This window comes from Molothrus ater, chromosome 6, assembly GCF_012460135.2.
Source record: "Molothrus ater isolate BHLD 08-10-18 breed brown headed cowbird chromosome 6, BPBGC_Mater_1.1, whole genome shotgun sequence".
Classification (NCBI taxonomy): Eukaryota; Metazoa; Chordata; class Aves; order Passeriformes; family Icteridae; genus Molothrus; species Molothrus ater.
This window is the reverse complement of record NC_050483.2, coordinates 54,733,318-54,745,770: the sequence shown is the minus strand read 5'-3', so window position 1 is coordinate 54,745,770 and position 12,453 is coordinate 54,733,318. Positions and strand designations below refer to the sequence as shown.

At 40.2% G+C, this 12,453-nt stretch overlaps 1 protein-coding gene across 1 annotated transcript in view; it reads left to right on the top strand.

Moving 5' to 3' along the window:
* Positions 1–12,453, top strand: part of JAG2 (jagged canonical Notch ligand 2) — a 68,591-nt gene that overhangs the window by 34,892 nt on the left and 21,246 nt on the right. Inside the window, exons 6-8 of the mRNA XM_036384504.1 lie at positions 9,529–9,659; positions 10,047–10,166; positions 12,068–12,181. Coding sequence (XP_036240397.1) covers positions 9,529–9,659; positions 10,047–10,166; positions 12,068–12,181 — 365 coding nt within the window. The remainder of the gene's footprint in view (positions 1–9,528; positions 9,660–10,046; positions 10,167–12,067; positions 12,182–12,453) is intronic.

The following is a 12,453-nucleotide window of genomic DNA, read 5'->3' as shown; positions in this document are numbered from 1 at the left end:
GCAGCACAGATTGGTTTCTTACTGCCCTGAAACTTCCATCAGATGCTGCTGACTTCTTAGAAGGTTTGTTGTGTTGTAGCACTCTGGTCTGACTGAGAACTGTAAATTTCAAGTGCAACACTTCAGTTTGTGTGTGGTTTCACTTCTCAAGCTATAAAAATTCCTTTAATTTTTTTTCAAGGAAAATGTTTAAATGATGGCTTCCCTTTTGTGTAAGAATATTTATATATAAAGTTATTTGTCATTTTTCCATATCACTAAGTATCTTCCTTGTGATTTCAAGTATTGGGGGCTCCTACTGCTGTTGGGTATTTTTTGTTACAAGTAGAGTTGTTGTTGAGAGCTGGGCCAGTATCGTTTCTGCCTGAAGAAGAAACACTCCTTCCCTTGAGACTTCCAGGAATGCATTTGTTCCCCTTGAGAGCCTATTTTAATGAATTTTGATTCATGTAAGGGTCTCTGGTGTCCTGTAGGTGTCAAAGTAGCATCCTAGGAGCCTGTGAATATTTGCTTTTTGAATGCAAGAAGTCTTTGACTAAATATGTAAAAGAAACAGATTTCAACAAATACAAAGCAGTACCTTTGGTTGAGGTTTTTTTTTTGAATGGGGGTTGGTGTAGTTTCCTTTTTAACTTCCTTTTCTCTGTGATACCAGCTGTATGTGAGAAGGCAGAAGCTGGAGAGGAGGAGGGAAGTTTCAAGAAGGGAATATAAAACCTTTCAAGCTGAGAGGCTGGGTGCTGTTACCTTTTCAAGGGGGCTGTCAATAGGTGATCTCACATGGCAAAGCCTTTTCTTGCAGCCTGGAGCTGATGGGAAGAAGCATTTGGGGCTGTAAATCCAGGTGTTCCCTTGCAACCCACCCAGCTAAACTGAGCCCACAAAAATAACCCTGAATCTACTGAAGAACTCTGTCCAGGTATCTCACTATTGTGATGGGTGATTCTCTCACCTGAAAGAAAGTACTGAGGGAAGGAATAGTGGATTATTGTGTGCAGTTTACCTTGTTTCTTGATGCCTGTCTGCTCAAGTCAGAGCTGTGATCAGCAAACTGAAGGACAACAGTGGCTTTTCTCTGTGTGGCCACTCTTTATAATATTGCAGTGAGTTCTTAGCTGTATCTTTAATGGTGATTTGGTAGCTGGAGTGTGTTCACACACAAGCTTTAAATTGTGTTTTTAAGTAGTACTTTGTCATAGTTATTAGACTATATTGGAAGTGTTGCTTGTAACCAAAATGGATAATACTTTCTGTAGAAAAATGATGCTGGCCTAAAAATAAACAAAGCTTACAAACATGACCTTTATCTTCAGCAGTACAAAGGAAGCTGTTATTTAAAAGAAACGGCTATGTTTGGTGCTATTGAATTTTAATCTAGATTCCTTCATCCTGGTTTCTGGACAGCTGCCACTGTAATTTAACAGGTGAAAACAATGTCCTTTTTTAATTCAGAAAGAAAATGAAAATGTGAGAAAAAATATGGGTGTGAGGTAGTTGGGAACCAGCTGGTGCCAAAAGCTACTTAATTGCCAAAACTTGCAGTGCTGTTAGTAAATAGAAAAGCTGGAAAATGGCTTCCATCTTCAACTTGCATAAATGTGGAGGTAACTTAGAGGTTCCAAGGCTTCAACCAAGGTCTCAAGATCTGTCCTCCATCTTTTATGTTCCAGTGTAATTTAGAGTAATTCTTGGATTAAAAGTTACACTACAATCAGAAGTAGCTGAATGACCTGAGACTGTTAATAGAGGCTGTCACTTGTTCTGGGTGTGCATCATCTGTTGGTCAAAGTCATGCACCCATATGCTTTGAGAAAGTTACAGTGTTGAGATGTTTTTCCATTTCTTCTGAGTTTACATTAAATGGAAAATAACTAAGGATTACCAGAAATCTCAAAATGACCTGATGTAGGAAATCATTTTGTGGTGTGGCTGGGTCTAGGTGTTGTGTTTTTGTCATTGTAGAGGCAATTCAGCAAAAATAAGAGTTTCCTGAATAAAGATGAAAAAATACATCCTTGAGGAAATCAAAGGCAACTTAGCTGAATCTTGCAAGGATGGAAGAATGCCACCATCCTAAAGAGAAAAGAAGCCAGTCTTTACCCACAGTGCATAAAGAAAGACAATAAACTTTGGTCTGTAGTGGCAGGTTAAATTGTCTTTTTTTTTTTTTTAATTGACTTCACCAGGCCAAAGAAGTAGGAGGGATTATCAAAGACACAACATTGCAGAGCCTTGATGCTGGTACTCTTTGTATGTTTTTGCATCATTTAAAGTACTTTGTTAAATCCCATTAAGCTGTCTGGAGGAGAATGAAGTTTGATCTAATGGCTCATATCTGGCTTGGGTTCAATGACCTCATGAAATTAGCAGAGTTGAATGTAAAGAAACCACCAGTGACAGTCTCTTTCCTTGATTAAAACTGCTGAGCTGGGTATGTTTGGTACCACTCATAAGCTGTCACTAGGCTTAACAGCTCAATCTTTCACTTCCTTGTTATCCAGAGTGGTATGGCTTTGGTTGAGGTCCAGATAGGCCTCATATCTGGCTTACATTGTCATTGCCCTGCCAGGATGTGGTATTTTCAGAAGTCTTTCTACTTTTCTCATTGCGTTGAATGTTGGTTTCTCATCTGAAAACAAAACAAGAGGAATTGAATCCCTAACACTGCTCAGCTGTGTCTGCAGCCATGGTAAGAGCTAGGTTTTGTCCTGGGAAATGCCGGTCTTACTTTCCACAACTGATACAAAAATTTGTTTAGAGTGTGCAGACTAACTGAAATAAATTAGAAATGGGATCATTAATAGTACTCTAATGTGAATTCTGTGCAAGGTGGACAAAGCAAGTGTACTATTTTTAAAGAAACTTCTAAAATAAATTAAGATTTGTGTGGTTTGAACTGACTTTTCTAGTACTATATGTGACAGTTTTAGTTTTACGGTTTTGGTGATTTTGTTTGTTTGGTTTTGTTTAAACATGTACCTTATTTTTGCCCCATGGAAGAAGTTTTCTCAAGCTTTCTGTCCAGTGCCATGCCTTTTGTAGTCCTTGTGTTCCCATTCAGCAGTCCTGCAGTGCCTGCAAGGCACAAAATCTCCCAAGTGATTTTGCTCCCTTCATCTGTCACTTTGTAAGCCAGACCCTGCTCAGCTGTTATCCAGTACTTTCTTTAGAGATGCAGAAAAGCTGGAGCTGCAAAATGAGCTACAACTACCTGGAGTATTGGTGGTGTAAAAAGTGTTCTAGTGAGTCTTTGTTAAATCTTAGACTTCTCAGAGGCTATCCAATATCACTGATGTCTCACTTGTGGTTTGTGATGTTTGGGTGGATAACATGTTTAACATCAATGCTGGGGAACTCTGTCTAAACTTTTTATTTAAAAAAAATCCAACAGCTGGATTCTTGTAAATTCATTCATGGGTATAAAGTGATCTGGTGAGGCTTTTCAAAACAGGTTGTTATTGAAAGACTGTAGAGGACTAGCAAAAGGTCCTATAGAATTGAAAGAAAGAAGGGAATAAAATTCCAGCTTCTAAAAACTGGGAGAAAGTAAGAGGTGGGGATCTCTCACAGGTGTTCCAGAATGGAATTATTAGAAATCTCATAAGCTTCTCTGAGCAGTAAACTAGAAAAAAAATTTGTTTGGAGAGTGTGCTTAGCTGCTTTGGCATCTGACCAGCTCAATTCCAGCAATGCTGGGCTGCCCATGTTCCCTAAAAAGTGTGAGGCTGCTGTTTGGCTCTGCAGGAATGCACTTGGTACCATGACTGGAACATCTCCTGTCTTCTCTTTAGTGTAAGATACCCTATCACAGCTTCAGGTCTCCAAGATCTTGTAAAAGTCTTACCATTGCTGTGTCTTTCCTCATGTTGAGTTCTCCTGCCTGCTGTTACAACCAGTGTTGCTTTTATTTTTTTTTTTTTTTATGTCCTAGTGGTGAGCCCTTAGGGAATGTTGGCAAGCCTTTCACAAGTAGACACCTTAAGTTAGACAAAGAATCTCATGTTTTGCTTCTTTATTGGTCAAGGAACTGAGGCTTGCTCTGCATGAGTGGGTTGGAGGGTACAGAACATATCCTAAAGGTGGATCTGCATCCAGGAGCTGTGAGTGGGTGTGCAGGAAGTAAAAACATGTGGTGCTTGAACTTGTGTCTACAGCAGTGTGGGGAGTGCAGCTGAACTAGAACAGTAGATCAAAGCAGTGCACAGAACTCAATATCACACTCCAAACACTTCAGGACTTTAAATTTTAGACTCTCTAGTCTGTTCTTGTGGCCTGAATGCCTGTTTGCAGCTGGAACACATTGGGTGTGCTCCTGGCATACATTGTCTGATGTTACCTTAGTTTAACCTAAGAGGAATCCAATTCCTTTGTTCCAAAACAGCTCTGTGATGTGAACTAACACACCAGCAACAGGAATGATCAGGCAGTTCACGTAAAAAGCATGTTCCTGGTGTGAACTAATGCAAATACAGGCACACCCTTAGAGCCACTTATGTAAGTTAACTGAGCAATGTTTTGGCTAAAAACTTTTGAACCATCCCCTCTTTTAACTTGTTCTCAAAACTCTACAAAGTACTGGAGTGAGACTGTTAGCTTTCAATAACTTCCTTTATTAAAAGAGAAAAATGTTTGTAGGGAAAGGTTTATATCTTTTGGTGTGATAAGAAGGCTGGGGGTGAGAGGAAAAGATAACAAGCTTTCAGGTAATTAAATTATTTGAGCTCATTAATGAGTATGTTTTCCTTTGCTATTCACAAAATTATCTTGCCTATTTTGAAGGTAGGAAAGTGGGCAAAGTGTTTCTGTGACAAGTTTTAGTGAATGAGTACTGTACTGCTTATTAACATTGAATCCAGATGCTCAGAATTGTAGGATCTAACAGCTGGGCAATATTGCTGCCTGCTGTGCAACAAGTAATCTCCTAAAAGTTTAAACAGACTTTCTTATGGTTATTTTAAGTAAATAATTAATATAAAGCTATTGTTCTGGCCTATGCAACACCATCCTGTTCACGTCACTAGAAAATTTAGTGGTTTTCTATTTAAGAGGGCTATTTTCCCCCCACCCCTGAGTGATGCATTTTGCTTCTGCTCTTAATGTCACTGTTTTTGCTTTGTTTTCCTGTATTGAGTGTTTTGGCCCCAGCTTTCACTTGAAACATGATTGAGAGAGGCTCCTTCCAAAAAGTCTGCTTATCAAAAGGTGTAAGAATACCTCACAATGATGTTGTCTTCTCTCTTTGTGTGTGATGAGCAATATATCAGTGAGGTGTAACCTGTGATATTTAAAGGCTTGAACCACATCCTCCCTAAGATTTTTTAAAATTTATTTTTAGGCCCCATATTCTTGCATTGACTTCAGGAATAGACTTCAGTTTGGTGGTTCAGGTGTATTTATGCATGAAGTGCTGACAAAGCTCTGTAAGTAGGTGTAGAACAGTATTAATTTAGGTATCCTCTCATTCTCATGAATTACAGAGCTTTTTTTTAAGGTTAACCAGCATAGATTAATCATTGGATGAGGTGTGCAATATGAAGTTTCTCAGTTGATCTTCCTGCACAGAAGGATCAGGACTCTCAAATAACCAGAACTGGGTGAACCAGGAGAATAAAGCATGTATGAAGATAATACAGAAGAGCTGAGTTTAAGCTGACCACTGAGGGCATCCTGACTTTCTGCTGTGGTGGCAGAGGCATCCTCCTTTTGGATAAGGAGAAGTTAATCATTCAAGGTGCTGAGGAGCCATGGTTCACAGACCTTCAGGATCTGAGTACCTCTCTTCACCTTTCCACATCACTTCTATAATTGCCACTGTAGGATTTGACATAAATTTATGGAGTTTGGGCAACATTTCCAGGGTCATGTAGTCCCCTCTTTGCCCAAGGAGGTCTAGTTAGACCCATCTGGTTACTTCCATCTGGTTTGGAAATGTTCAGTTTCAACCTAGCTCTTACTAAATAATTATAACCAACTTCCTCAGAGGAAAGCGAAGGCTACTGTCAGCTTTTTCCTTAATTATATCTCTTTCAGAAGAACATAAGGAAAGTATATTTCTGTAGAAAAATCCTCTATTTGACTTGATAAGTTTTGTTTTTGAATGACCCAGGAAAAATAAAAACCCCAAATGTTCTGTTTCAGGCTTTTTTACCCACTTTCCCCTCTCTCTGAGTACACATGTGCCTGTGAACTCTGTGTGTTCAAAGTTCTGACTTTGAACTGTGTGTAGTGATGAGTGCTTTTGTAGGATTCCCTGATGTTAAATTTACCTCTTTAAATGCACTGAAATTTACTGTAGAAAGTCCTTTATCCTGAGATTTAGGTGTTTGAAGCCCCACTGAGCTGAATTATTGTGGCTTTTTCTGCTTGACAATGACAGTAGTATTTTTTTCTGCACAGTTGCAGTTTTTCTAATCTGACGATTGAAGAGTTGTCTAGAATTTTTGCTAATGTTAACTCCTGCCACCCCCACCTCCAGCCTTTTGTTTGAATTCTCATTTTCCTGTTGCCCCCAGACTCTCATCTAGGGAAAATGGAAGCTGTGAAGTGTGCCTGTAGAATTACCAAATCTCTTCTCCAAGTTGTTGGTTTCAAGATAACCAACAATTGTTCTTCTCTCCCAATTACACTCTGTTTTAGTTGTGACCCAAGGGGATGCTTTAGTCTGGGAGCAGATGCCTGTGCTTCAGCCTTCCATCAGGAAGTTACTAAACTGTAACAATCTATTTATGGTAGCTTCTTTGTACTCCTAATAACCCAGCAAGGGCTAAGATTAAGCCAGGTCTGATTTTTGTTTTGCGTGTGCTGGATTTGAAGACAGCTTTGAGCTGATGAAGTCAGCATAGGGGAAGGACAAAGGAAGTAGAATCTTGATTCCAATAAGAATTTTCTTTGTCTGTTGAACAATGAGAATCCTTATAGATTCTCTATATTTGGCTTTCTTATTTGTCAGATGTGAAAAATTTAGAATTGCTATTTAGTTGATTCTTGACTGGGATGGGAGGACAGGGAAGAAGTAACTTTAGCCCACTATTAGCTGCACTGACTGTTTCCTTTTGGTTTTTGCACAAGTGATTGGTACTTGAAAAGGAATTCTGGTTTGAATTTTTTGGGGTTTTTTTCCTAAATGATGTTGAATTTGTGTTTGTACCATTTGGGCTTCTCATAGTAAATCATTAATAATTTTCATCTTTGTTTTTTTTTCTTGATATTTTTATCAGAAATGACACATCCATACCCATAAATGACAGAGAACATACCCATTTCTGAGTTAGTTTACCTTTATTGATCCCATCTTGCTCTTGGGGTGGGCTGAGATCCATATCAGCATTATCTTTTCAGAAGGAAGTGGAATTAATGCTGCTCTAGCACCTGTTAATGTAGGATGCGACCAGACTTCCTGTTCAAGAGGAAATCCTAATTTACTCTTCCTTGTAAACTGAAGGCTGATCAGCTTACCACATAGTAACCTTTTGACTTGTAAACATTGTGTTCTTTTGGACTGCTTTTAGCCTCTAGAAATTATTTCCCTCAGGCATGGTGGTAACTTTAACAGTAAACTTTGACTGTGTTGAATATCATGAAAAAACAGCAATTTTTTTTCTGCTGAACTAATTTTGATGTCACCAAGCATACCTACAAACTCAAGTAGGTGCTTAAGATGCCTTCAAGTTCTAGAAGGTGGCTATATTTTTCTTTGCCCTCTTAAGCACCGCTGCAGTGTCAAACAAAGAAACTTGTTATCCATGGGCTATGGAGAATAAATTGAGTTACTGTGATTATTTGCTTTGTGATGTAGACTTTCAGCTCTTGAAAATGCTTGTTGTATGTGGGTGGGGAGTTGGCTCTGGCTGGGATAGTCATGGTGAATCACTGGCAGTAGTGCCAGGTTTGGCATGGATGAAGATTTGGGTTGGGGCCAGTAAAGTAAGTTGCAATGCTTTTTTTATTATTACCATCCTCTGAAAAGATTTTTCTGTCCTTGAGGAGGAAGGAAGAGATCAAATTTAGCAAGAGCAGTATTTGTTTCCTCTTGCTGCTGCTGCAGCCAAAGAAAGAGGCTTCTAAAACATGAGTGTTCTCCAGGCTTCTGCCAGCCCTGCTCAGAGGAGGGCTGGGTTCTCAGCTGAGGCTCTTCTTGGAGATCTTGGAGCTTTTCAGGGCAGGAGCAGGTACTGGGACAAGAGCTCAAAGTAGCTCTAGAACTTGTATGAAAAGAATGGTCTTGCAGAGATTCCGCGTCTAGATTCCTTACTTCCAATGTAAACAGTAAGGGATTTAAATACTGTGCTGCCATCACAGCTTGATCTGTTCCTCTGGGGATTGATCCAGATTACTGAAACAGTGGAAGGGGATTGATTCACAAGGAACCAAGACTCCTCATTTATACTTCTCTTCCTTTTCTTCTCTCACTGCCCCCCCCCCCCCCCCCCCCCCCAAGACTTAATTTATTTTCTGCTCTTTTATACTATTCAAATCATGTGGACAATAGAATGGTAGAGTCAAATCTAAAAAATGTAGTTTAATTTCTAATGCTTTTTTTTTCCTCTAGGCAATAGGGCTGGACTGTTGTGCATGTGCCCAACTCTCATTCAGTGTGATCTCTTTGTTGCTAGTATGTTTTTTTGAATTCTGTATAAGAAATACACTCTTAACAGACACAACATTTCTTTTGTTGGCCCAAAAGAGCAAGCTTATTATTTCTTGGTACTTAAAATATGTGTGAAATATAAATATGTTTTAAAAAATCACCCCCCCCCTTTATTAGTTCAGATTTTAATACTTCCCTGTATCATAAACAGTTGCTTCTTTTAGTGGAGTTCTGATACAGATTAACATAAAGATACTGGTCTCAGAAGAAATCTTGTGGGGAAATTTCAAGTCTAAACCAAATGAATTATTAATGGCCTTTGTTTCTATTCTCACTCCTCCTTTCTCCAAAGAATACTTTCTCCATAGTGCCAGTAGAGAACATTGAGGATATAATGGAATAAATCTGTGAAAAAAGGTTCTCTTGAGAAACGAGGCATTGAGAAAATTGTCAAGACTGCTGCCTTTCTGGCTGCCCTGGCCTTTTAAGGCTGTAGCACTCTAGAGCAAATTGGCTATTATCTTGAAATCTCTTTTCACAGAAAAACAGAGTGGTGCTCGATGCAGTAAGCCAGCAGTCTCATGAAAATCAATTTCGGCTTTTTGTATCAATCACAAGTTTTGTCCTCGTGTGAGATGATTATGTGAAGATGGGACTTCTTGTGAAAGACCAACTAATTCATGTCCAGTTCTCATAACGTGTACTGCTTGGTGGTGTTTGTTGCCATTGTGTGTAACACATTTGAGCAGGATGAGTTCCCATAAAGGATGTTCAACAGGACTAGTTGTGTCCCTTCTAAACAGGATAAAGTTTTGTTATCTGTTGCACATTGAACAGTTGGCCTTGTTCTTGGGAATGGTAAGTGTAGTGTTGTAAATACATGTAATGCTGATGATGAAGCATCATGTTGCTAACTTTTAACATGTGAACTTACATCTTAGGTGTCATTATGGTTGGCAAGGACAGTTCTGTGATGAGTGTGTCCGCTACCCAGGCTGTGCTCATGGGAGCTGTAATGAACCATGGCAGTGTAATTGTGAAACCAACTGGGGTGGCCTGCTCTGTAACAAAGGTACTTAACATTAATGTACAGGAAAAATAAGTTAAGTTGCATGATTAACTGGTAACTCATTAACCCCTTTTCTTTTCTGCTAGTGTGCAACTACCCGAGTGTTTCTGTGCCTTAATTCTCGTGTGGCAGATGGTGCCTAGGCATCAGAAGTATAGGAAGTTCAAGACAAAAGGCTTGGAATTGTCCTGACTCTTCTAACTCCTGCAGTTGTCTCTTGTTCATTCTTCCCTGTTCTGTGGATAGTTACCAGATCACAGGCTAGCCACTGGAATATGGGGATGATGTGGGTTGAAGGATGTTCGAGCCAGAAAGGCATCTGTGTGACTGAGTAGGGACTGAAATGGTGTCATCCGTGTTCCCTGCTGACTGGGTCTTTTCTCTGTGCAGATCTGAATTACTGTGGGAATCACCACCCGTGCCTGAACGGCGGCACCTGCATGAACACGGAGCCGGACGAGTATCGCTGCGCCTGCCCCGACGGCTACTCGGGCAAGAACTGCGAGATCGGTACGTGGGACGCCTCCCCTGGGACACTGCCTCAGCACTGCTGCATTGCACTGGGCATGTGCTCCACCTCTCCTTTCTGGGGTCTGAGCCTGGCTGTTCAAAATACCACCAAAGACAACAGAAATGCTACACCAGTTTCCCTTTAGATAAGGCTGAGACTATTTCTTCCCTTTAACTTCTCTCCCTTAATCCAAATATGCAGTTGGGCTGTAGTCTCATGAAATAGGGAAAGCCATATGTCTCACCTGTTGCCTTACTCCCTGCTGCCCCTTTTCTTGTCTTCTGGCTTGCTGGCAAGCATGCATCTTTTCCAAGCTGGGGACCAAGAAAGGTGGAAGTGGACACCTCAGTTTCTACTCTGATGTGGGGCTTTGGCCCCATTTTTAGTTGGCTGAATGTGTTGACTATGCTTTTTAATCAACTGAAACCTAATCTTTTAATGTGGGACTTCTGATACATTTGGATTAATAATGAAATGTTAATTATTATGGAAATGTGCTCAGACCCTCTTATAGAGTCACCTTGATCAGTCTGAACAAAAAGTGTCTTCCTTGTGCCTGATGGCAAAATGGAGGAGAGCATTTAAACCACATTTGTGAGGAAGTATGGCTTTGCCTTTAACAGATCTGTGTCTTGAAAAACTGCTTCCTATGTCAACCACAGTACAAAGCTAGCATGTTGCTTTTTTCTATCTGTGTATGTGTTACACAAAGACCAAAATGTTCATGTTCTAGGGACAGTTTTTGTCTCTGGAGACTTTTCTTGGTTATTTTCACTTTGGAGGTAAATGGACAGTGTACAGTTTCTAGTTCTTTCATATTTTGCTTCGTATGGTGGTTAATTGAATGCTCTTTTTCTTTGTCATGATGCATTGTTTAATCCTTTTTTTGAAATTTGATATTCACAGCTTCTCACTATGAATTTTGCTGTTCCTTGATAGTTAAAATTTTAGATGGAAAGGACTTTTTTTTCAACTTCACTGCTTGGCCTTAATCTCACTAAACTATTATCAGCAGAAGGTTTTTGGAGTTAATCAGGATGTAGATCTTTGAACTTCCTAAAGCTCTATGTGGTATTAAAGATACCATCAAAACTTAACTTTTGCTTCAGCTGGTAGAACATGATGTAAAGTTTAGGCTAAAATGGAGGAAATCTTGCCATAGCTTGCCCTGAAAGCTGTGGGGGAGTAGCTTGTCTTTTCAGTGAGGAGGCAGTGAAAAAGGGAGCCATATACTTGTTGACATCTTCAGTGATTTTTAACAGTAGGTTGCTGTGTGAGCTGCTGTAGGTACTGGTACAAAAAGGCTTCCTTGCCTTCTGAGAGGGGAAGTTACCAAAAAGAAGTAACAAAAAGCTTGTCCCTCCTCAACCTGATGGTTTTGTGCAACCTCTGCCACTGTTACAGCCCTGCATGGAGTGACAAGGAGCATCACTGCCTGTGAGCACCTCTGTTCCCTGCTGTTTGCAAGGAGCAGTGCTAGGATGAAGCTAAACAGGCCTTAAACTGCTACAACTCAGACCTCTCCATACAGTATATCAGTTTTTTTCTCACTGAATTTAAAAGAATTGCTGGAGTGCTCTGGAGGTGGAACTGCATGGCTAGAAGCAGAGTGTCAGTGGGGAACTTAGCTGGAATTGAATAGAGTGAGCTGTCTGTACTTAGGCTTTCTAAGCATTAGGTGGGAAGGATGATACATCTTCAGTGAAATCCTGCTTCATTTTCCCTCTGGAATCTTGACTTTCTGCAGGTGGGAGAGGAAGGCTCAAAACTTCTGTACTGGTATCTCTCCACTTTTATTTCCCTTGGTTACTTTTAGCCAATGCAACTTTTAACTGCAAGTTCTCCTTAATTGGTACTGGAAGAGTATTTAGCAAGAATTTCTTTCCTTCTTTCTCCCCAGCTGAGCATGCTTGTGTATCTAATCCCTGTGCTAATGGTGGAATTTGTCACGAAATTTCGTCAGGCTTCAAGTGTCACTGCCCGTCGGGGTGGAGTGGACCAACATGTGCTATTGGTGGGTATGGGTTTGCTGGTGCCTGACCTGTTGGGTTGGAAGGGTTGATGCTTGGTGATAACATGCTCTGTGGGTTTGGAATTTGGTGGAAGTCTTTCACTTTCCCTGTCTTTTAACAGCTGTCAGCATTGGCAGAGTGAAAAGAGGAGGGTTCTGTGCAGCCCACAGTATTGACTTAATGCAGTTGAGATCTGTTATCAGAAAGTTATCAGAAGCATAGCTGGACTGTATCCAAAGAAATGCCCTGTTGCCAAAGCTTGTTTGTCAATTCC